The sequence below is a fragment of the Rhinolophus sinicus genome, linkage group LG04, assembly GCF_036562045.2.
Source record: "Rhinolophus sinicus isolate RSC01 linkage group LG04, ASM3656204v1, whole genome shotgun sequence".
Taxonomy (NCBI): domain Eukaryota; kingdom Metazoa; phylum Chordata; class Mammalia; order Chiroptera; family Rhinolophidae; genus Rhinolophus; species Rhinolophus sinicus.
The window spans coordinates 153,254,585-153,281,204 of NC_133754.1; the positions used below are offsets into that span (position 1 = coordinate 153,254,585).

The window sequence follows — 26,620 nt, forward strand, 5'->3', positions numbered from 1 at the left end:
TGCCTTAGCATGGAGCTTGAAACCTGTAATAGTGAAATGTCAGAGAAAGCTTGGGTACTCTCCACATCAGAGAACTCTGAGGACAGGTGTATAAACACAAAACCTTTGGGCGTACATGTTTTCTTTGTGATTCTGCCTTACACAGTCCAATAGCCATTTAACTCACTCCTCTGAGTGCCAGCTGAGAGTCATGCTTTCCGTTCCTGTAGCTCTCAGGTGGCTGTTGCACAGTGGTTACCATGGTAATAGACTCAGGCAACGCTATCCAGCCATACCTGTTTGGTGTTTACGTTTTGCACCACTCTATTCCTTAGCGAGTTGTCGTTTCCTGATGTGTTCTGGTTTTCATGGAAGTCTTCTTCATTCTAAAAACAAAGTACAGATTGCAAAAGTAAAATTTCAGAGCCAAAAATAAATGTTCTTTCAAAGAATGATGCCTGAAGACTTTTGAGGGGTGGGGTGGCAAAGATGAGGTGTTTAGATGATTTCGCTGACTGAAGACAGAACCAGAGAATCTTGGCTCAAAAAGACACATAGATAATTTTGTTTTGTTTTGATCTGGTAGAAAAGATTGATGTAGTTCAACTTTAGGAAGAGAGAAAGGAAGACAATTGCCTTTGTTTAGGCTGTGTTACTTTCTAATTAGAACTGAGGCTAAGGGACAGGCTTCAGGCTCTTTTCCATCTCATTTTATAAGATTTTAACTTATAAAATAAAACAAAATATATAAAAACGATCGGCTGGACAATTTTATCCTTAGATGTTGGATTTATGAGATGTTAAAATGTGTTTTCTTTGATTTAAAGCAATGTCTGGTAGTAATGAGAAAAAGAAAAATGCCTTCTTTTGTGAGGCCCTCTTGGTTTTACCTTAAGGAACTGAGTAGGGTTTGCTCCTTCGGGGGTCTCCTGACCCCTTCGCACTGTTTCCAGATGTGACAAACATCTGGCTCATTTCTTTTTTTACCTTCTTTGGGGGGTCCAGTCTTTCACCCATCTCATCCCAGCTTGCCTTTTTACATGACACTTCATTCCAAGTAAGGCAACCAATGGAGAAAGAGTGTCAGGGAGGTCCTTATATCTTTTTAGGAAATGTCCCCTGCTAGCTTTGTTGGCGGTGAACTTGTCTTTGAAAACAGAATAAGCGTACATCTTTGATTTTAACTTTGGATCTCTGGCTGGCCCCAAGGATCTAGAAAAAATTGCAATTCCAACTTGTGTCGCATTTTCCATTTGTTGAAACACAAGTGTACAAACCTGAAAAGTCTCACTTCCAGCACCACATGATTTGTCCATAAAAGTCTGGTTGCCAAACTGCCATTTTGTGCTTAGATATGACTGCAGCACAGTTCCTTACACTTAGCAGATACTAACAATTATTTGTTGAATTAATGAACCACAGTGGTTTTGCACTAACTGGTAAGCAATATAATACCTCTGGGTATTTTGTATCAAAATTCATGGGTGGGGGGCAATGTATATAGTATGCGAAAATGACAAAGTCTTGCTAATTGCTGAAGCTGGCTGATGGGTACAAAGGGACTCATTTTACAGTTCTTACTTTCATGGATACTGAAAATTTCCTTAATAAAACGTTAGACATAAAACCCAGCCAGGGTTGGTGGAAAAAAAGGACCCAGGCAACTGAGAGGGTTGGTCCTCCGGGTCCCAAATTACATGTGTGATGGTAGGCAGGTAACATCTTTCTAAGCCTCAGTCTACCCATCTATACAGCAGTTTCTTCTTCTTTTTTTAAATCTTATTACCTCCATTTTATTTTAAATTGATTTTTATTTTTCAATTACAGTGGACGTTCAGTATTATTTCGTATTAGTTTCAGGTGTGCAGCATAGTGGTTAGACCATACAACAGTTTCAGTTTGGTGTTCTTACGGTCTCTGATGTCCTGACATTCTCTGGTTCCGTGAGGAGCTTCAGCTTCTTGATGCTGATTATTCCTGCCACCTGGTGGCAGATTCTGAGACTTCCTTGTGAAACACAACGATGGAGCCTGGCTTTTTAAAGGTAATGAAAGAGGCAGGGGTGTGTGTGGGTGAGGTGGGGGGAGAATGTAGAGTGGGCATGAATGATGACAAAGGGCGACAAAGGCACCTCTGAATCGATTTTGTAACATGTAATGGGATAGTTTTACCCCCAGGAGAGGACACACCTGGTTTTTTAACATCTTCAGGAAGAAGAATGCCTCTCATTTGAGGATTTTTAACAGAAATAATGGTGGTGTTGTGGGTGTTGATTGGTGCCTGAAAAATGACCCTTAAGACACATGCTTCTCCGCTTTTTTTCAAATTGGAGTCTCGGGGCTGTAACAGGTGGCTCATAATTACTTTTTAGCCCATTTTTTTGGGTTTGTTTGCCCCTCTATCTATTTAGCAATTCAGATTGCTAGATGCCTTAGTACTCCACTGGACTCTGACACCCGTGACTGTGTTCTAAGTGCAGACCCATCACTCCACTGAAGGAGTGGGTGCTGTGTATGAGCATCTTTAGTTTACTGGGCACGCTAAGGGTGACGGTCACAGATAGAGCCCCCTCTGAAGGGCAGATCCGTGAGCCGGGGTACATTGTGTGTGGTGTTTGTTTCCTGCCCGTCTCTTTGATCTTGAACTTTTCCATGCTGCTCAAGCAACTACAGCTCCACAGTGGCTGTTACAGGTGGACAGAGGCCTTTTATTAATTTCTTTTCATTCAGTTTCTAAACCATATTATAACTTCTAGAACATAGAAAATTACTGAAATCATTCGTTCCCATCAATTTGTGGTGTCCCCTCTATAGAATTTTACCTGAACACATGGCCACCTAAAATAAAGGCTAACGTTTCCTAAATTCCCATTTAACTAGATTCTGGCCAATGAAATGTAAACAGAAGTGGTGCCCTGAGTGGGGTGGTTCAGGGAGGTTCCATGAGAGATGGCTGGCAGGTACTCTGTGTCTCTCTTTGATACTTTCCTTTGTCCTGCTGCCAGGTGTGTGGATGGTTCTACCTGGGCCATGAACACAGGGCCCAACCTAGTGATATGAGAGAGGTGAGCTGGGGTCAGGGGGACTTGAGTCGCAGAAAACTTTGAGTAGTGCTTCCATTCCAGCTCTGTACTACCTACTTCCTGACTTTTATCTGCAGGAAACAAACTTCTCCCTTGTTACTTTTGGTTTCTGCTTTTATTTGCACCTGGACTGACATACTGACATACTTTAAAAGTTTTGTATTTGATTCTAAGAAGCCTGTGAAATGGGTGCTGTGATCCCCCTTTTTACAGAGTAGGAAACTAAGGCAAACACAAGTAAATCACCTGACTTGGGTTGCACAACCAGAAATAGCTGAGATGGGATCTGAACCTAGACTGTCCAACCTCTGGTCATATCATGCCTGTGGAGTTTGGCCCTTGGGCCAAGACCTTTGGCCTTGGGAAAATCTAAAGACATAGTAGTACACCTCCAGATTAAATTCCCTTTCGATGAAGAAAGCTTGATTTGAATTCTAGACATGAAAGACAGGAGTAGAAATGATATAGGTTGTGGAAGATTCCAGAAATGCTTGTGGCCACTTTTAAACTATGTTTAGGCTCTGGAGGTCATTTCTCAAGCCAGAATTTTTCAAGCCCCACCCCACAGACTGATTTTAAGTAGACTCTATTTCAGTAACATGAGTGGGCACTCTTGTATTTATAGACATGCCATGTCTCTGTGATTACTTTGATAATTTTCTCCCAACTGTGTCTGATCCACTCACTTGGTCTCTCCCTCCCACTGTGGCCCTGATTTCACAACGTGACTTCCATTTCTCAGTTTTTGTGGCTGGAATTTCTCTGCTGCAGACTCAACGTCACTGTGACCGGAGAGCCTTCCTTCCACCTTCTCTATAGAAAGTGCTCTGTCCTGATGTTGCTCAGACTGTATGACTGGCCTTGCTGAGGGGGCACAGCTGGGCTTGAGGTTGGGGCAAGAATGGAAATCTTCACCCCAAGGAGACTTTCATCCTGACCTTTGGTGGGACATAGATCCTGTAGGTTTATGAAAGATGGGAATAGCCCAGCAGGCAAATGTGATGTGGACACAGACCCTGAGGAGAGATGCTATGAAGATCTTTAACTGGTTTTAGGGCTTGACACTTCACAGTGAGTTCTATGAGGTATTTGATTATATACCTTGGCCGAAGGCTTTATAAAAGATTTAGATTGGTGGCCAAAATTGCTTATTTTATCTATCTATCTATCTATCTATCTATCTATCTATCTATCTATCTATTTATCATCAATTCCACATCTCTGTATACCTTTAAAGCAATCTTCCCAGAGGCAGGCAGTGTAGTGCACTCTGAGAAGGAGTGATGCCTTAAATATTGCCAGGGATGTCAAACTCCCAATACCTGTGACAAAATTGGGAATATGATGTCAGTTGAATCTGGGACTGTGTAAATCTATATATTTCACCAAGAAACCAGATATTTTGTCCATTCTTCTCTGCTGAATACCATGTGGCCAAACATACAAGTGTTTAATAACTGTTTTTGAATGAATGGAAAAGGTATTCCTAGGGCCTGTTGAGCTGATTATAGCAGTAGCTGAAACAGTGTCTCTACACCTGAGTACAGACCAAATGGTACAGGACTGCTTTCTCTACTTCTCCAGAAAGGTTATCTGATGTTCTAATATTCTAAACCTTAGGTGTCCAAAGGAAGGTGTCAGAAATACGTTTCTAATTTCTGTTGCTTTTTTGAGCTTCTTCAAGTGACCTAACCTTTCTATATCCGTTTCTCTGAACATAGAGTAAGACTAGACTAGAGCAATTGCCTCAAATAGTAACTTAAAAATTGCAAAATGCAAGCTAAAGAGATTGTAGGAAGAAGCTCAACATAAACCTTAGGATGGCAGCTTTCTGGAATATTGATAAGTTACCTGTATTAATTGGTGCTGCGTTGTGATAAAAAGCTTGGGTTCCATGGTCATACCTGGGTTCAAATCTGGCCTTAATTTTTTGAGACCCCGTACCTTGTTATAAGGGAATGTGATATTGGAGTGTAGCATTCATTACCTGCCACCTGGGACTGTGTGCTTGTTCCAGTGCCACACATAGTAACAGTTCATTGACTTTTATGTAAGGCTTATGGTTTAGTTGCTACTTGCTTGTTTGCTCTGGGGCGTTTACAGTCACATTGTTCTCCATTATTAAAATTTGGCTTGTAAAAGTTAACATTTGTTTTGTGACTCTGATCTCTTCAAATTGTTTGAGATCATTCTTCCCCCGATTTATTTATTTATTTATTTATTTATTTATTTATTTATTTGCTTATTTATTTTCAAAATCCATAAATGTCAAATATTTTAAGTCCCTTTCTCTATAATGTTTTCCTCTGAATTGTATGGGCTTTGCCTTGGAGGATTACATTTTCAAAGGCAGTATTCCAGACGCCTTGACCTTTCCCTATTGCTCCTGACCCTCTTGGCTCATGTAACCTTCTGGCTCAAGTCCTGGGTTTATGTAATCCTTAATGTGAGTAATGGGCACTGGCTAGACTGTTCCTTCCTGAGATGTTCCTGTTTTTCTTGCCAGCCTGTGAGGGTTTGCAGCCTAGGTAAGGAGCAGCGGTGCTGTGGGAGGAACCACCTGGTAGGCCTGGGGCGCCTTGGCACTCTTCTCTGGCACTTCTTCATGCTCTGAAGGGAGCTTTGAATTGTGATCCCATTGTGATCTTTGTGAGCCAGGGCAAATGGAAACCCTAAAGTATAGGAATGGAAGGAAAAGGGGAAAGAGGCAGAGTTCTGTCCCTGAAGGAGGAAAATGCAAGGTTTACTAACATCAGGTTAAAAAAAATAAATTTAAACACTTAATAAAATGGGTATAGGAAGAAAGTACCTCAATATAATAAAGGCCATATATGACAAACCCTCAGCTAGTGCCGTACTCAATGGTGAAAAGCTGAAAGCTTTTCCTCTAAGATCAGGAACAAGAAAGGGATTGCCCCTCTTGCCACTGTTATTCAACATAGTACTGGACGTCCTAGTCAGAGCAATCAGGCAAGAGAAAGAAATAAACGGCATCCAAATTGGTAATGAAGAAGTTAAATTGTTACTTTTTGCAGATGACATGATTCTTTATACAGAAAACTCTGAAGACTCCACCAAAAAATATTAGAAACAATAAACAAATACAGTAAAGTTGCAGGATACAAAATCAATATACAAAAATCCATATACTAACAATGACATTTCAGAAAGAGAAATAAAAAACAACTACAACCTTTTGTAATTGCAACTAAAAGAATAAAATACCTAGGAATAAGCTTAACAAAGGATGTGAAAGACCTATACACTGAAAACAAGACATTATTAAAAGAATATTAAGAAGACATAAAGAAATGGAAAGATGTTCCATGTTCATGGATGTGAAGAATCAACATAGTTAAAATGGCCATAGTACCCAAATCAATATACAGATTTAATGCAATCCCTATTAAAATCCCAATGGCCTTTATAAGGAAATAGAACAAAAAATCATCAGATTTGTATGGAATCACAAAAAACCCTGAATAGCCAAAGGAATCCTAAGAAAAAAGAACAAGGCTGGAGGTATCACAATCCCTGACTTCAATTTACACTACAAAGCAATAATAAAACAGCATGGTATTGGTAGTAAAACAGACACACAGACAGTGGAATAGAACTGAGAACACAGAAATAAACCCATATATATAAGTATATACATAAAATTTTTGATAAAAGAGCCAAAAACATAATGGAGAAAAAGCCTGTTCAATAAATGGTGCTGGGAAAATTGGAAAGCCACGTGCAAAATAATGAAACTAGTGTGCTATTTGTCACCATGTACCAAAATGAACTCAAAATGGATCAAAGACCTAAACATAAGACCTGAAACAATAAATTGCATAGAAGAAATAATAGGTACTAAGCTTATGAACCTTGGGTTCAGAGAAGATTTTATGAATTTGACCTTAAATGCAAGGGAAATAAAAGCAAAAATAAATGGGACTATACTAAACTAAAAACCTTCTTCACAGCAAAAGAAACCATCAACAAAACAGACAACAAACCGAATGGGAGAAGATATTTGTAAACAACGCCTCTGATAAAGGGCTAATATCCAAAATATATAAGGAACTCATACAACTCAACAACAAAAAGACAATCCAATTTAAAAAATGGGCAGAGGACATGAACAGAAACTTCTCCCAGGAATACATACAAATGGCCAGCAGATGTATGAAAAAATGCTCAACTTCACTAACTATTAGGCAGATGCAAATCAAAACCACAATGAGATACCACCTTACACCTGTTAGAATAGCTATTATCAATAAGACAATTAATAACAAATGTTAGAGAGGCTGTGGAGAAAAAGGAATCCTCATACACTGCTGGGGGCAATGTAAATTGGTACAGCCACTATGGAAAACAGTATGGAGGGTACTCAAAAAATTAAAAATAGAAATACCATGTGACCCTGCAATCCCTTTTCTGGGTATCTACCCCCAAAATTCTGAAAACATTTATCTGTAAAGATATATGTACCCCTATGTTCATTGCAGCATTATTCACTGTGGCCAAGACATGGAAAAAAACAAAGTGTCCTTCGATACATAATTGGATAAAGAAGATGTGATATATATATACAATGGAATATTACTCAGCCATAAGAAAAAGATGAAATATTGCCATTTGTGACAACATGGATGGAATAAGTGAAATAAGTCAGACAGAGAAAGTCAAGAACCATATGACTTTGCTCATAGTGTGGCATATAAAACTGAAAGCAACAAACGAGCAAGACAAACAAAAAAATCATAGACACAGACAACAGCTTAGTGGTTACCCGGGGGTGAGGGGGGAGAGAGGGTGGTAGAAGAGAGAAAAGAGAGATATTTGGTGACCATATTATCACCAAATATATGGTGATAGAAGGAGAACTGACTCTGGGTGGTGAACACACAATGCAATATATAGATAAAGTATTATAGAAGTGTACATTTGAAACCTATGTAATTTTACTAACCAATGTCACCCCAATACATTCAATAAAGATTAACAAGAAATAATAAATTTAAATATGCAAATACTCATAGACTATGGTTTCCATGAACTTTCTTAAAGAAGTTACTAGAGAAAGAACTTTAGCCAATCAAATGATAGATGGAAAAACTATGGCAAAAGGAGTAATAATATGTTTTGAATCTATTAATGAATTAAAATCTAAAACATCTCCAGGGATTCAGATTCCAGACCCAATTTTAAACATTATACTTCTGATAATGTAGAAAAGACTATCATAACACTACTTGAAGGAAAGGAAAAGAAAAGATGGAAGGTAGGATATGTAGACCACTTTCCTCATATGTTAATTTCTGGGATCAGAAAGAGATTATAAATAGCTGTGTCTAAGATAAAAGGGTAAACACTAAAATATATATATTCAGTTAAAATCAAGTTGTGAAAGAGAAGGAAAGACATTATGGAGGGTGTAAAACAAAGGATTATTTGTAGTCTTAAGCTTGTTATAAAAGGAACCATTAAAACAAAAAAATACAAGTCTTCAGAAGAAATCAATAAGAAATAAAGAACATGCAAACCATACAGTGAAAAGATTTTTAAAAAGCACAACATAAAATATGATAAGAGGAGCTAAGAACACATCTAGCAAATCAATTGGTGGATTTGATAAAGTCAGAGAACAAGCAAAACACAACCATATACTGAAAATGACTCAAAGAAGGGAATAAAAAAGCAGTGCTCAAGATCTTAATCCACCAAGCCTGAATACGAGACAAAAAAGCAATTAATGTGTCCAAAAAAGAAGCAATGGTTAGGGTACAATCCCACACTCTGAGAAGCATAGTTATCTATGTACAGATGGTATAGATTAACATAAAGGAAACAGGGAGAAACACATATGGGAAGAGTTTGAGAGAGCCTTTCAGTCTATGACAGATCAAGTGGGTAAAGGTAAGGATAAGGAAGACCAAAATAACCATGAATAGTATGGATATAATTAACATCTATTGAACTCGATAACCTGAATAGGAAACATATTGTGGCCAAGACTGCTAGTTGTCTCTAATACCTATTCTTCCCCATTTCCTTTAAAAGTAGAACTCTGAATTTTAGCAGAGCCTAAGCTTTCCCAGAATGAAGGTACATTTCCTAGTCTCCCTGTGGTTATAGTTAAGTTCTTCCGTGTAGTCGAAGCTATGTGACACTTCTGGGAAATGTCCTAAAGCAGGACAGGTTGTGGAGACTCTAGAGCTCTTTCAGGATGTTTTAAAATACATAAAATTAAGTATATAGGATTAAAAGGAAGCCATTTGTATTGAAAATAAATGTGTGATAGAATAGTGTATATGCATGTTTATTAACACATTAAGAAACAAGAAAAACCCAACAAGGTCCAGTGAGAAGTTTTTAAAACGACCGTAATTACAGTGCTATGGACATAAATTATATTGAGATATCTGCAACAGATATGAATTCTTTTTACTACTTGTATGCATTAACTGCAGGTAGTGAGGGTGCTTTTGCATCTTTCATGTTCATTTCAAACTAGGAATTCTACTTCCTCTTGGTCTGTGGAATGGAATGTGTCCCTTTCCACCTCAGGTTCCTTTGGAAGTCTTCTTGCCCTTCCTCCGCTCAAATGTATCTCTTAGTTATGAAGCAACTATAAATGAATACATTTGGGAGACCGTGGATCTTTTTTATTATTTGTAATTGGATATCTTGGTTTTACTTCTGGATCTGCCCATAAATCTGCTAGTGGGGGAAATCAAATAATACCCAGGGATAAAGGCCTTAGCATCATGTTCATGTAGATTCTTGAAATAAACAGCAAATGAGGGATGTTTAATCATTCTGCTCAATTGTCTCTGAGGCTGATGTCATGATTTTTCTAAAAGTGGTTGTTTTTTCCATCAGAATTCATCAGAGTCCCAGGTTATATTTAGAAGATGAAATGCAAATTAACTTCCAATGTAATTCTGGTGCCAGACTGGATAGGCTTGTGTAGGCTGGGCAGTAGTGATTGCTGCATGAAATGTCCACTTGGTGGCACCACTCCATCAAGGCTGTAAAATACAGCTGCCATGAAGGCCAATGCTTGGCCCCACTTCTGATTGTGGCAGCTTCTTGGCTCTGGAAGCAGGAACCTGATTAAAAGCATTAATATATGCCATGGTTTCAATTTTATATAATATAAATGTTTATTGTCTAGTGTGGTTATAACTAATAAATAAATTCAATCCTTGTCCAAAAGCATTTTGAGATTGCTGGCCAAATATGGGACAAATTAAACACCCAAAAATCAAAAACATGGATAATGTCTGCAACTTGTGTCAAAGATAGAAGGATTGATGAGTGGATAGAGGGTAGCACAGATAAATAAATATATGAGAAAGTAAGTGTAGTAAAATATTAATTGTAGAATGTAGGTGGTGGGTATATAGGTGCTTACTATGTAATTTTTTCAACTTTTCTGTATGTTTGAAAATTTTCATAATTAAATGTTGGGAGAAACAAATAATGTTGATAATTGATTTAAAAATATTGAATAAAAGAAAGAGAATGTTAGTCCATAATGATACTCAAAAAGAAAGAGCAAGATGAAAAAAGGAAAATCTTTTCAGGAGAATGTAAGGTAAGGAATATTGAACAAGTGGAAATCACTGTTTTGTGCCTTGAAAAATAATAATTGATTCAGAAAAAAGTCATCAATGGATGCTAAAACCATTGGGTGAATTGCATTGGGGAACTGGATATTCACACAGCCTTGAAGTATCACCCCACAGACTACTTTCTAGTTAGAAAGAGAGAAGTGTACCTTTATAATAGAGTGGTCTGCTCCTCACCACCCTAACCCACTCATCACCTATAGTGGAGTTAAATTTTGCCCAATTCATGTATGTGTATTTCTTTATTAGTAATATTATTGTTTTTTACATGTGGAGTTTTTAGAGCCCGGAGCTAGCTAAAACTCATATAAAAGTAGAATTGTACACTCCAAAACATCAATGACCTACTCCAACAGGGTTGCCTCCACTCTTATTATAGCTTTTGATATTTGTGTTGATAATTTGTATTTGATAATGTGTGATCCTTTAAGCCTGGTTCTAATTTCCTGTTATTGTTCCTTGACTTTCTTTGACTTAGTCTGATTTGTTTGAATAGAGAAAGATATTCCCATAAGAACTTCTATATGTTTGAAAGGGAGAAGCCCAGAGAAGTGTCAAAACACTCATAGAGAAACTAATGCCAAGAGTGATGATATGGCAATGGCTGACTCCTTATTCTGGGCCAGGTACAGGCACATTGCTCCATGCTTCCCCACACACTACATTCTTCCCTTGATTCTCTAATGTTTACACCTTTATTAATTTTTTATTGCCCTGAAGCCAAGAATTCACAGATAAGCATCCTTTTTCTTTCCATGAAAAACCAATCTTCTATCCGCACTTACTTGCTGTCTGAATGTTTGTGTCCCTCCAAAACTCATTATGTTGACATTCTAACCCCGAAAGATGATGGTATTAGATGGTTGAGTCTTTGGGAGTTGCTTAAGTCATGAGGGTGGAACCCTCATGAAAAGGATTAGTGCCTTACAAAAGAAACCCTACAGAGACCCTTAGCTCCTTCCACCATGTGAGGACACAGTGAGAAGGCACTGGCTATGAATTAGGAAGAGGGCCTTCATGAGAATGCAACCATGCTGACACCTTGATCTTGGACTTCCAAGATTTCATGAACTGTGTGAAATAAATTTCTATTGTTTATAAGTTACTGAATCTGTAATATTTTGTTATAGCAGCCAAAATGGACTGGTTCCATTTTCACTCATATATTCACTCTTCCATCCATTCCAATATGGCTTCCATTCCTACCATACTATGGAAATCACCTTTGCTAAAGTTATCACATAGTTTCCATTTCCCTAAATCCAGTTCTCATTTTATCAGTGGACCACTTCTTTCCTAAAATACTCTTGTCCCTGACTTCTATGATATCATATTTTGCTAGTTATCTTCCAGACTTCTCCTTCTCCCTTTCCTGTACTATATCAATCTTTTCATTCAACTGTTAATGCTACATACAGTTCCTTGGGGCTCTGTCCCAGGCATTCTTATTCACTCATCTAACAAATATTTACTGTACACCTACTATGGGCTGGTTTCTGGGCATTGCATATATGATTCCAGTTCTTAGAGAGTTTAGAAGAAAGCTGTCAACAATAAATTATACAATTGATTATCTAATTATAGTCATCATAAGAACTATTAAAAAGTTCAAGATACTGCTTCTCCAGGTTAATTGGGATAAATTTGGCTGTGTCTGAAATTCCAGCAATGCAACAACCCATTTAGTCAAGGGGGAACTAGAAATGATCATATTAACTTCTTCCTGCAGTTGAGGAAAATAATTAAAAAAACAAGCGTATAATCTCTTTGAACCTATCAATCAAAACTAAGAGTTTTCTTCATATCATTTCCTTCTCTGATTTGTTTTTAGTAGGCAAGTCTCCAGTACTCTGAAGGGATCAAACTTTTGCTGTCCTCATGATTCATTCAGTATGTGGCTTTTAGCCTCAGCATCTGTGCCCGGCTGTCACCAACCCCTAACCTCCCTTCCCCCCATCTGGCTTTTTTCAGAAGCTTACACTTGTCCTCCCTTTCTTACTTCTTCCTTAACTTCCTTGTCATTTGCAGTCAAAGTCAAGGCCATATACAGTAGTTGATGCTGGGAGCATCACAGACTACCTCTTACTCCTACTTGTGCTTTCTAAATTCCTTCTCCCATGCTTCTTTCTTCACTCCTCTTACCTAAAGACCTCTGTAGGGGAATGAGGAAGTGGACATGTGGGTCCACAGGAAGCCTAACATTTTGTTGGCTTTGTGTGCCTTTGTCATTTTCCCCTCCTTGCTAGATCCAACATACCATTAACTAGACCTTTGCTCCCCACCTGCTTTATCTGCATGGGTCTGGCCCTCAATTAAGCAATTTTTTATTTCAAATCTCCGTGGCTGCACTAGGTAATCTAGTCCTATCTAACCAACTTCCTCCTTGCAGATGTTCCTGAATCAATGGACTCAGGTGGATGAGAAACTCAGGATGCAGTAACTTGAATTAGAAAAATAAAAATTCTTTAAAACCAGCAAAGATGTAAAGTGATATAATTGAAAGGGAGGGACACTCACAGGGAAATAGGACCCATCAGTGGACAAATGCACAACTTTATAGATTGTGCTGCTTGAAGCTTTGGTTAGGAGAGTAAGGCAACTGGATAGTCAAGAAGGAGAGCACATATATCTGTCTTGGTCCTTCTTGGACTACGAGTATGACTGACACTTTCCCATGGTGCAAAGAGCCTTGCCTCACATTAATGGGTTGCTTTCTGACTATGTTTCACAGAGGAGTTTATACCATTACTTTAGTTACAACCCCTTATAATCTGGCAGATTAGTTTATTCTAAAATGTTCCTGAGTCCACAGAGTGTATAAATTTGGTTTTAAACTTAAACTTATCATTGGTTTTGGATTCTTGGGACCAGGATTTTGAAATTAGCAAAGTACCTTGAGGTAAATCAGAACTTTATTCCTGTGTACCTCTCTCTCTTTTCCACCCTTTCTCTCTCCCTGCTCATGCCTCTCATACCTTCCCATTCAGGGCCTTGACTTCTCCACATAATGTAATACGGAAAAAAGAGTTCTTAACAAGGTAGCTTGGGAAATTATTTGTGCTCTATTGGGTATTGTCTTCCCACCTAGCACAGAGTAGATGCTCAATATATTTTTGTAATATATGTGAGTGAAAGAATAAAAGCCTACAGGGTTCAATTGGAATATCTGGGAAATATTCTCCAACCCCCAATCAAGGTGAGATCTCTTTCTTATGTGATGAATAGCACTTTGTACTCTGTGTGGTACTAGTTGGCCACTGTTAATTAATTTTGACTAAACAGTAGCTCCCTGTTCCCAGCTCCTAGCATCATGCCTGGCATAATGTCAGAGCTCAATAAATTTTTGTTGAATCTTTGACGTGCTTTATGTCAAAGAGTTTTGGCTCTTGGAGGACAAAAGCAAACAGAGCCTTGAACTTGCGGAACGAGGAGATTAGAAATCGTCAAGTACATTTTCCTGCTTTCTGACTCAACCATTTCCAGTAATCATCTGCTTAGCTCCTGAACACCACTGGAGGCTCCTTGACCACATTGACTCAGAGGGTTTTAATGAGAAACCTCTACCTTTATTTACTTCCAAGGGAAATAAGACATGCATACATACCATCTTTTTCTTTCTTTCTTTAAATCTAATCTTCCTTGCAAAGAAAAAAGAAAGAACAATTAGGTATGCCAAGGCTAAGAGTGGCTTCTGGGTCAAACATGTTAGCCCATGTGTGGAGTGGAATCAGACACCCCCAATTCAGGTCCTGGCTCAGAGGGAATACCGTGCTGCACTACGTCTGACTAAATCTGCAAACTGAAGACAGAATTCTAAACTTCTGTGACACGATAGGGACTTGAGGTTCATGCCCTCAATAATTTGTTCTATATAAATTTCCAAATACTTCCACTTTTGATTTTTTTCAATTTGACAAATAACAGTTCCACCATCATCCAAGGCTCGGCTTCTCATCAGCGTCAGCAGTGTCTGGATGAGATGGGTCAGCAGCACCATCATCCTCGTTGTAAATTAAGGGACTGTGGAGCCGGAGCTTTATAATCAGTAGTGAAAAACAAAAACGACAAAACAAAGGTAGATCCTGGTAACTAGTCTTGGTGGTGACCTAACTGAGGTAAGAACGTTTTTCTAAAAACCTCTGCAGCCTACCCTCTGAAGGTTGGGGACATGACTGCAGGACACACTGCCTTGTGAGCCAACTGAAACGGGTGTTCCCATGGCTGATCAGGGACTTCCCATCATTACTGACATGACATTTGCATGGCAATCCCTGTAGGACCAGAGATGGATGACAAGCCAGGCCTTACTCCATGCTATCAACATACAGAGCCTCAAAAGAAGCTTATTGGGATCAAGAAGGCATCTCTCTTGGGACATTCATAATAGAAAAAAATGTCAGTTAATCTCCCTTTCCTTCTTTCCTTTTCCTGTGACCATTAGACGCTTGAATTCTTCCCCCAGTTTTAGTAAAAGTCAACAGTGACGGCTGTTAAGTCTCAGAACCTTAATCCTTGCTCTACTCATCCCTGAAACCAGAGATGTGGCCAATACTATTTATCACCTGATCATATACACACTCCCTTGTGACATGTCTGTCTTGGCTATTTAAATCTGAGGTTGTTGGGGTGGCCGGTTAGCTCAGTTGGTTAGATCAGAGTGCTAATAATACCAAGGTTGCCGGTTCAATCCCCACATGGGCCACTGTGAGCTGTGCCCTCTTTAAAAAAAAATAATAATAAAAACAAATATGTAAATCTAAGGTTGTTGGTGACATTATCAGGATGATAGAGTAAAAAGCTCCAAAACTGGGGTGGCTGGTTAGCTCATTTGGTTAGAGTGTGGTGCTGGTAGCACCAAGGTTGCCGGTTCGATCCCCCCATGGGCCACTGTAGGCTGGGCCCTCCTTAAAAATAAAAAATAAATAAAAAGTTAAAGAAAAAAAAAAGAAGAACCTCCAAAACTCCTCTCCTTCATAAAAACAATAAGAACACTGGAAATCACTTTTTAAGAACTCTGGAAATTAATAAAAAATCTTACAGCTATCCAGAGAGTGTTTTTTTCTTTCTGGTGGCTTAATTCCCTAGTCCTATTCCACTCTCCCTGGACTCATGAAAGCCTTGAAAAACAACTCTACAATCACAGTGAAAACTGGCAGCCTAACAGCCTATGGAGTGGGCAGAACAGGGTTGGAGCTCTCCCAGGGTCCAGTTCCCAGATAACTGCCATTATTTGACCTGTCATACAGTTCCTTTAGAAAAATCTCACAAGGCATGTCTTTATTTGATCTAATTCAGAGCTCACCCACCATTATTTCCCTGGGAGCAATTGTTAATATAGGCACCTGCCTGAGGTGGTGATAATTGGAGAAAACAACAAACTAAGCAATAATTTAAATAAAAAGCTGGGAATGATTTATCTATAAGGGGCTTTGAAAAGCCCTGCCATTCCTGGGAATCTAGATGCCCAGGCACTTGCCCAGCATTGTGTTCATGCCTGGGAAAGATCTGAGAAGGACCAAAGCTCTCATCTCAGGCAGATCTCGAGACTCAGCAGAAGCAGGAAGTGCAGGTGAACATAAAGTTGTACCCAGGTCAATGAAGTGCCTGCCTGAGCACGGAAGGCAAGCTCCCAGCATGCACACAGAGCCCTCAGCAAAGATGGGAAGATGTATTGGTTCCAGGCCATTATCACCAACTTTACAGAAATACAAAGGACATGAAGAGACTACTATGAACAACTGTATGCCAACAAATGAAATAACTTACATGAAGTGGGCAAATTCCTAGAAACACATAAATTACCTAAACTGACTCAAGAAGAATAGAAAAATCTCAAACCTATAACAAATAAAGAGACAGATTTAGTGATCACAAACTTCCCAATAAAGGTCCAGAAAAAAATTTAAAAAGACCAAGGTGGAAAAAAAAAAAAAAAAAGATGAATTACTAAAACCAGGCAAATCTACGATTGTAACTACTTTTAATTTTGTGACATAATTTAGTGGTCAGGTCCTTAAAGGACAGGGATAATCAGATTTTTTGTATCCTCCAAAACCAAAAAATATATAACTTACCTGTGTCATCAATACGTGTGTCTACTAAGCATTTGAAATGTAACTAGTGCAACTTAGAATCTGAATGTTAATTTTATTTAAATTCTAACTAATTTCAATTTAAAAAATGAACATGAGAGATTCATTTATGGAAAACATTTAAGTATGTTTGAAACTTGGGTATGAATCTACTTTTTCAAGTATACATTTTATGAAATCTAAATATGGATCAAGTATTTCTGATAAAAATTTAGCATTAAAATAGCCACATACTGCAAGTGTAAGAAACACATTTTAGAGAGTGAAACAAAGAATATAAAGTATCTCAAAAACTTTACATTGAACACAGGTTGAAATGATAACATGACTAAGTAATCCCATTTTTGTTGTTGTTGTTGTTGTTTTAAGGGAATCATTTCAGGAATGCTTGAATGAGGAAAAAATATCCTTAAATCCATCCCCTCTGCGATGTCATGGAAGTGACATGGGTTACAGTCTTCTAGATTGTTTTTCTTTAGATATAAGTATGGGTATGATCATACAGATTTGAGGAAAGAGTAGAGAATCCAATTTTTTAAAACTTCCTTCAAAAAAGCAAATTGCTGTATTGTCATGTGTTTTCTGTGTTTTAATTCACTTGTGGGAAAATGAAAAGCATCTAGATAGCTCCAGCCACGCTTGTCCTTAGCTTTGTGAAAACCTACTTAATAGCCTGAGCTTGATTCATGTTGACCTCCCTGACTAGTGTGTTGGAGAAATAATACCCTTCCTCTTTACTTTGCATAATTACTTAATTACATAACCTCAGGACTTTTACTTATATATTCAAAGTATCTGGGTTAGAAGTCCATGCCAATCTTTCAGTCCTTATACGACCTCTCAAATTTTGATCTCCAGTTAACAAACTCTCCATACTTGGCTGGCTCACTAGGCAATCCTGGAGAGTAGGTCAGCCTTGCTGGGTGTGTGTGCAGGACAGGCACACATTTCTCCTCTAGTCCTGTCTCAAGACTTTCCTAAGTGGGTTCCACCCTACTGACTTCCTCATGTACATGAGGAAACTCGAATTGGGATTCTAAAGGACACCTTTCAGTAAGTGTTCTTCCAAAAACTTGCCTGAATTTTCACCTTTAGAAATTCTGAACTTTATCTGACCTCTCTTGCTGTCAACTTTCATGTCTCCCTCTTCTTTGGATCCTTACCGCTCCATTGTCATAGTCTAAAAAGCCTTATCCCAGATATGGACACTTGACAAATGTGGTGTTTTTCAAGTGGGGAAAAGATGGTTTTTGACCCTTTTGCTGCGACAGTTGGATATATCCGATTGAATATTTCCATCCGCTGACTGCGGTGTTCTAATTTACCCCATGAGCTCAAAAAAACTTTTCCCTCTACTATAGAGTTTGAGTATATTCTCAGGCACTTGAATCCAGTACCAGAAGTCCATGAGTGCTGTCATCAACGCTCAAGAACAGGAAACACCTAAGGCCTTTGTAGCTGTTGAAATTGGGATGGGTTGGTACGCAAGCCAACATTAGAGTCATACTTTCAGGATGCCTACTGGTTGACTCAAACTCCTGGTTTTAACACTGTTTTGAGAAGGGATGAATATTAGCTAATTAGATCCTTCCTTCATTTTTCCAGCAATGATGATGAATCTTCAAAGACTGATTGGCTTGCAAAAATGAAGCCCACAATAGCTTTAGTGAAGGATATATATATATATATATATATATATATATATATATATATATTTCTACCTATAATAGCAATAAGGAATTGTGTGTGGATGAATCCATGTTGAAATTCAAGGGGTGTCTATTTTTTCAAGCAATATCTTCCCAGTACACCAAATACAAAGTGGGGCATAAAGATTTGGTAACTCGGTGATTCACAAACAGCATTTCTGTTGTGGTTTGATGTATATACAGGCAAAGATTGATCTCAAGATAGTAAAATTTGGTTGGGAGCAAGGGTGGTGTCCAATTTGCCAAATGGATTTGAAGGAAAGGGAGATGTAGTTTGTACAGACAATTTTTATTCAAGTGTAGAACTTTTTGAGAGCCTAAGATTGAAAAAATATTGGAACACGTGGTACAGTGAGTGCCAATAGGAGAGGACTACCTTCAGATATGAGGATTTGCGAGCTGAAACGTGGTGACCTCCCGGTGATGTGGGAAAATCATGATGAACAATGCTTGCTTGCACTTGGCAAGATACAGGGAGAGTTAACATGATCTCCACTGTTGGGAATGGTGGTGACAGGGAAGAGCATGTAAGATCAAAAAAGGGAATGAGAACTGTAGGGAAACCAAATATTCAAATTCTGTACAATTCATTCATGGGTGGAATTGATTGTTCTGATCAATTCTGTGCCACTTATCCTTTTGATAGGAAGTCTAATAAGTGGTATCAAACCATATGGCATTCTCTCATTGAAGTGTCTCTAGTAAATGGCTATATATGTTACAACATTCAAAACCCAACAATAAATTGAGCCAGTGGAAATTCAGGGAAAAAGTTGTAGAGGGCTTATTGGATGGATTTTCAAGAAAAGATGGAAATAAGAAAGTTTGCAGGATGTCTGCACTAAAAGAAGTTAGGCTGACAGAGCGCCATTTCCCAGGCAATTTGAGGAAAAGAAAAAGCAGCCTGCTTGCTGAGTGTGCAGCATTCTGCCCTCCCAGTGTGCAGAAAAGGGGAAAGGTGTTTGCAAATGAAAACAAACCACATATTGTTGTGCTATGTGTCCTGGAAAGTCCAGCAATGTGTGTTCCTTGTTTTGAGAATTATCACTCAAAAGTAAAATATAAAAAAATCCTGTCAGTGTTCCAGAAAGGAAGTTTAGGAAAGCAGATCTATATTTTTGTGTTTTTCAAGAATGAATAACAATAGCAAAGTTTTGTACATAAAATAATGTCATTTATATGTGTACAAAGCAGCTCAAATTGTTATCATTACATACATAAAATCGTCAAAATATCAACTTTTTGTTTCTTGTGGATTTCTGACACATTTTGAAAAAATCTTGAAATCAATTAATGCAGCGAAAGAGTTAAAGAAAAAGTAATGCTGAAATGATTGGATGTCTAGGTAGAAAAACAGAAAAATTGATTCCCATTTACAGTATGCATAAAAATCAATTTCAGGGGATAGATGCCTCAATATAGACGGCAAGGACAAACTTTTGAAAAATATGGAAGGGTATCCTCATGATTTTACATGTTAGGAAAAGACTTCTTAAACAGGGTATATAAAACAGAAAAACCTGATAAATGGGACACAGTGTAATTAACTTTGTCCATGAAAATACTAAAGAGTGAAAGATAGCTTTAGAGTGGTAGAAGACATTTGTAAACCATGTAACTGAGAAAGGATTTGTATTTGGAACATTTAAAGAACAGTTTTAAATCACTAAGAAAGAGACAAAATCCAATAAAGAAAGTGAGCAAGAGAGTTGAACAAGTATTTGATAAAGGAGGCATCTACTGGCCAATAACATACGAAAATGAAAATTAAAACTCAGTGGTATACTCTATTCCTGCCAGAATCCCTGCAATTAAAAAGCCAGATGAATATTGGTGAGGCTATGAAGTAATAGGAACTCGTACTCTGTGGATGGCAGTGTAAATGGGTAAAACCACTTAGGAAACCCATTTTGCCTTGTTACTAAAGTTGAAAATACACAAGCATCCTCAATTCTACTCCTAAGGTAGAACTTCAGAATAAACTCATGACATATGTACCAGGAAACATGTACAAGAATATTCATAGCTTTGTTGTTTGTAAAAGCTCCCAAAAGTTCCAAACTTAACAACACAAATGTCCACTAACAGTAAAAATAGATAAATTGTGTAATATTTATGGAGAATACTGTATACCAATGAAATTGGATGAACTCCAGTTACATATAGCACCACAGCTGAATCTTCGAAATATAAAGATGAACAGAAGCAAAGAAGCCAGTTATAAAATGATTCATCTTGCCGAATTCCATATAAACATTTTACAATAAGCAAATAATTGTTTCTCCTATGTTTCTACTTACATAAAGTTTGAATACAGGCAAAGGTAATACTTGGGGCTTCATAATTAGAACTTATGGTGTAAAGAAAGCAGGGAAGTAATTACCATAAAGTTGGCATAGGAGGAGGGAGGCAGTTGTGACAGAATGTGCAGGGTTGGAGCTTCCTGGCTGAGGGACCGCAATATTCTGTTTCTTAACCCAGGTGGCACTTCATAATAAGTTGTATATTTGGTTTTGTGTGTTTTATTGTATGTTATATTTCACAATGAAAAACATTTTTAAAAATAAAACATCTTCTGCTACAATCCCATTCATGCCTCCTCTAAGCCTGTCTCTCTTCCACCCTCTCCTCTCAGCCACCGGGAATGTCCGTTTTGCCCTCATTTTCTCCAGTCTCTGAACTCCTGTTCACACACAAACTCCTGCCCCCCTGCCCCCAGAGTCACCAGTAACTCTTAGTTGGCAATTCAGATGAACTTATCTCATTCTATGGGATCTTCTGCTTCATGGAGGAGTCTTTGCTCTTGACCCTGTAACTCTCCTTTCCTTCGGCTTTCCCTGAGCCTTCCCTCTCCTGGTTTTTCTTCCCCTCCCTGTGGCCTCTCTGCTTCATCCTCTGCCTTCTCTAATGTCCCTGCTCCTTCAACATTGGTGCTTCCCAGCTTTCCCCCCATGTGGTCTCATCCACACCTGTGGCCCATCTCTGTGCACAGGGCCCCAGATAGATGCATAAGCTTCCTGCTTCAGATCCATCTTTATCTAGATGTTCGGAATCACCTGAATCTCAACCAACAGGACTCAAAACGACCTCACTCTCTTCCTTGCTCCAGTCCTATTCCTGGATTTCCTATCTAAACAAAGGCAATCACTTACAGGTTGACACCTCAAGCTAGAAAGGTTGATGTCACTCTCCGTAACCTACCAACAGCTATGATTATTATGTTCAGTCTGTATTCTAGGCACTTGTTATGGTCTGAATAGTTCTGTCCCCCACAAATTCATGTTGAAAATCTAATGCCTAATGTGATGGTATTAGGAGGTGGACACTTGGGGATACGATTATGTCATGAGGGCAGAGCCTTCATGAATGGAATTAGTGCCCTTATAAAGAGGCCCCAGAACAGCTCCTTTGCCCATTTTGTCCTTCTGAAAACACAGTGAGAAGACGGCTGTCTCTGAGGAAGTGGGTCTTTACCAGACCCGGAATCTGCTGCTGCCTTAATCTTGGACTCAGAACTGTGAGAAACAAATTTCTGTTCATAAGCCACTCAGTCTGTGATATTTTGTTATACAGCCTGAATGGACAAGGACAGAACTGTTTCTTCTTCTTCTTCTTCTTCTTCTTCTTCTTCTTCTTCTTCTTCTTCCTCTTCCTCTTCCTCTTCCTCTTCCTCTTCCTCTTCCTCCTCCTCCTCCTCCTCCTCCTCCTCCTCCTCCTCCTCCTCCTCCTCCTCTTCTTCTTCTTCTTCTTCTTCTTCTTCTTCTTCAACATATATAGCATACATTTAAAAAACTTAAATTATGAGCTCCTTTATTTCTCTCAACAACCTTGACATAGGGTATTACCTTTCCCTACAGACGAGAAAACGGAAATGTTCAGAGCCAGCAGCTCTTACTCCGTCATCCTGAGTCCTGTCAATTCCACTGTGGAAAGGTCTCTTTATCACTCGTGTACTTCCACCCAGCATGGGTTTCCACTGCCTCTAACCTAGTTCGGATTGTGATACTAATCTCCTAACTGGTGTCACAACCACACACAAATCTCTTTCCATTTCTGTCCACCTTCAACAGGGCTAGTAGTCTTTTAAAAAGTAATAATTTGACTGTAAATTCTGATCAATTGCCTTAGCACACATGGGGGCCATCTGATCTGGAGCTGACCTGCCCCTTTCCCAGTCCCCAACATCTCCCTGCCTCCACATTTGCTCCATTACATGCACACAGGCTCTTTCAGGCCCCTGGGCCTCGGCACAGTTGGTTCTTTTTGCATGCAATGCTCTGACACCTCTCCCTGTTCAACCAGGAAATCCCTGCCTACCTTTTAAGCCCTCACTGATGTTCTCACTCCCTCTGTGATGCTGTCACAGACTTACAGTCAGCTCACCTCCACCTACATTTATTTACAATGTACTTGGTGCCAACCTCCAGCAATTTTTGTTTGCTTTATGTCACATTATATTACAAGTGCTTATTTGTTTCTGCCTGCCTTATTCCTTGGAGGCAAGAATAGTGTGATATTCCTTTTTGACTTGGGATCTCTTCCTGGTGGTGGCCATATCCAGAGGGCAGTTAATGGTTTTGCTGAGTAAATACATGTCTCTGGAAATTCTTGTTGAAAAGCAAGCATTAGAAGCAATAACCTGGTCACTGCTGATGGGTGTTAGTGTGGTGCTCTGCTGGGTTTGAGATGCCCTACGCTGTACCCAGAAGCCTGACAGGTTCTGTTTTGATAGAACAGAGTAAGTGATAGAAAACAGGGCTCTGGTTAGTAACTGTGTGTCTTCCTCACTGACTGAGCAGCCACTTGCTGGTGACATGGACCTTTCTCCTTTGCTGACACCTTTGTCTTCCTGCCATATTCACTTTGACTCTTTATCCCATTCCATCCCTTTTATTATCTTGGCTTGTAATAGGCCCTCTCCTTTATGCTTTTTTCTTACTTAGCCGTTATAAAGGGATCAGGATATGCTACCCCAAAATATACCACTTTGGCGTAAGAATTTTTTGGAGTTGAAGGCAGTTGAGAGAAAACAGACACAGAAAGAGTGCTCTGCTTTTCTTCTATCTGCCCCCCAAACAGGGCATAAATTTCCCTTGTGCAGGTGTCCCCCTCTCCCATACCAGAAAGAGGTAAACAACCCTTATCATTGGAAACGGAGATGACACCGAGGTCAGACTGCATAAACAAAATTTATCTTCCGTTAGTTCCCCCATATAGTTCCCAGTCACTTGCCCACAATTTATTGGCCCTAAAAGCCCAACTCCTTGTTCCTTTGTCCAGTCACTTCTTCACAATTAATTGTTCTTTGCTAAAATGGTATATAAGCCCCTGAGTCTTACTGCTTCTTTGGGTTTTTCACTTCTTTTCTATAAAGCCTAGCGCAAGTAAAATTAAAAATATGAATGAAATTAATGTATACCTTTTCTCTTGTTAATCTATCATTTGTCAGTTTAATTCACAGACCTCAGGCACTAAAGCTAAGAGGGTAGAGGGAAAGTTTTTCTCCTCCCCCTACACTGATAATCTACGGGATAGACATCACTGTGACCATTGTGCAGACAACTGACCTGAGGCTCAGGGAAGTTACAATCACTGTGGGTGGAAAAGTCAGGACTCATGTCAAAGCCCATTTACCGTCCTTCTTCCTTTGCTAGTGCCTAAAAGTTGGTTTTGCCTGTTTAGCGACCCTGAAGTCCCAGGAGTTGCTGGCATCTGCTCATGTGGGCTCCCATGTTGAATATCAGCTCAGGAAAGGAAGCACATATAAGAACAGCCCCGAAAAATCCCCAGCCCAGACCCAGTCAGCACAGCCTGGTGTTTCCCAGTGACAGGACTCCTTGAACTCTGCGTCACCCACCACTGGGCCAAGCAACATTAATCACTCAGTGAGTTTTGGTTGGTGACATGAGACTGGTTTGCATAACCCAGCTGCACTGGTGCAGGCATCCAGGCCACCATCTGACAGGGGCTCTGGGACCAGGTTTAAGAGAAAGAAACCCTGAAGTGTGACTACATTTGAAATTCCCCCTTTTCTCTCCCTTTCCCAGTCTGCAGGTAAATGGCGTATCCTTATCTCAAGCCAGTGAGACAAAAGCAAGAGAAGATAGTCTTGTTTCTAAGTGACAGGGCAAGTCAGGGATCAAAACAGGTTCGGTTAAAAGAGACTTTTCAGGTTTGTCAACCCAAGAAGAACCCAAGAAGGAAAAACAATGGACTTAAAGACGGGCGTTAAAAATCTTATTGGATTCCAATAATCTCAGTGCTTTAGTTAAAGAACGTGCCAAGGAGGCAAGGAAAGAGTATTATTTCCATTTCCTTGGTCTTAAACAAGATGAAACTTGTGCTCACCTGGAAGCCAGCGTTTCTGTAGCCCTCTGCTCTGCCGGTGGTCACGTTCCCCAGCTCCATGAGCTCTTTGCTGCTCATGGAATTGGCTGGGCTCCGAATTCCGTTCAGATATTTGGTCTGGAGGTTCACTGTCCCTGTGAAAACAAGCACGGCCTCTGCTGATGTCAGAATGCCACCTGCTGTTGTAAGAAACTGGGCACTGCTTCAATTTGGAAATTTCAAGACTAACCTCCTGTTGGGGTGGAGCAGGAGGGGTGGGTGGGGTGGAGCCTTCCAATGCAGACCCACCCACTGCATTAATCCTTCCCATTGCTCCAGCCAGCCCAGTTTCGGGCTGGGGAGAAAGCTCTTCTGTTGCACAAAACAGAAAAGAAGTTTCTTTATAGCCCTAAGTGAGTGGTGTTGGGGGGTAGGAGTGGTGGGGTGGCAGGGAACGTAGACCTGGCTGCAACCAAATGACCGCTGTACCGTGCTGGATACATGCTTGGTACTTCATAGATGATGGTCTTGGCTTATTTTCACAAAGAAAAACTGAGGTGCTCAGGGTCAATTTGCTAATAAAGGCACAATGAGAAGTCCAATTCAGGTCTGTGAATTCCAAAGCCTTTTTACTCCATCCCTGTCTGCAGACTGGATGGCTTTTAAAAATCCAACTCCTAGAAACGCAAATATGCTGCAGATTAATGAAAGGTGACCAACTGCTCACTTAATACAAGGATTCTTTGCTTTATGAAATTATTAGCTGTAGGAGTCTTTCAAAATAGCAATCCCCCCTAGTACATTTAGAATAAACTATTATGTATCTATTAATTGTTATAATTGTGTGGTCAATGTGGAAACGTGGAAAATGCCTACAATAAGTGAAAAACTACAATTAATAAATTGAATACGCCATACACTGGACAAAAGAAGGGAAGAAAATATCAAATATTACTAGTGGCTATTTCTGGGTTTTAAGTGTGGTTGCTATTTTTCTCCTTTATACTTTTCTGGGTTTTTTATAAAGAGCACTTGATGACTATTATCATGATATGGGCTGTATAGACACACACACACACACACACACACACACACACACACACACACACACACACACGTTAAAAGTTTGCTGAAACCATATTGCCTGAATTCAAGCCCTGACCCTGGACCACTTAGCAAACTATACCTCAACAGCTAAATCTAGCCTGCTGACTTTTTACTACAACCTGAGATTTAAGAATGACTTTTAGATTTTTAAATGGTTGGGGAAAAAAATCAAAAGGATGAATATTTCATGGCACATGCAAACGATATGAAATTCAAATTTCAGTACCTACCAATCAAATTTCACAGGAACACAAACACACCCATTCCTTTATGTACTGGTTTTGGTTGCTGTTGTCCCACAAAGGCAGGGCTGGGTAGTTACAACAGACACTGTGTGGCTCGAAGGCTAAAATTTTCACTTGTTGGCCCTTTATAGAAATTCTGTAACGATCCCTGACTTTACTAGTCATGTGAATTCAGGCAAGTTACTGTGTTGTCTGGGCCTCAGGTTCTTTATTTACAAAATGGGAATAATAGTACCCATTTTACACTATTATTGAGATGACAAATAGAAACACATGGAATAGTGCCTGGCATATAGTAAATTTGTTGTTATAATACTTCTTTTAAAATTTTTTTTTTAAAAAGCACAATGACCTCTAAACAGTGATTTGCATGTGTTTTAGGTACATCTTTCTACCTGAAGTCAGGTACACCTATGGTTGGGCAAGTGTCATGTTGCATGTACACAGGAAA

The 26,620-nt window shown here is 39.2% G+C and overlaps 1 protein-coding gene across 2 annotated transcripts in view; it reads right to left on the reverse strand.

Moving 5' to 3' along the window:
- The window catches only part of SLC28A3 (solute carrier family 28 member 3), a 54,232-nt gene extending 29,208 nt beyond the window's left edge, over positions 1-25,024 (reverse strand). Inside the window, exons 1-2 of one of the 2 annotated variants that reach the window (XM_019750092.2) lie at positions 24,839-25,024; positions 276-365 (exon numbers count right to left, since the gene is read on the reverse strand). In XM_019750092.2, coding sequence (XP_019605651.2) covers positions 276-365; positions 24,839-24,916 — 168 coding nt within the window. In that variant the 5' untranslated portion in view covers positions 24,917-25,024. Of the gene's footprint in view, positions 1-275; positions 366-24,838 lie in introns of those variants that run through there. The other variant, XM_074330610.1, reaches the window with a different exon arrangement.
- Positions 25,025-26,620: the final 1,596 nt, after the last annotated feature.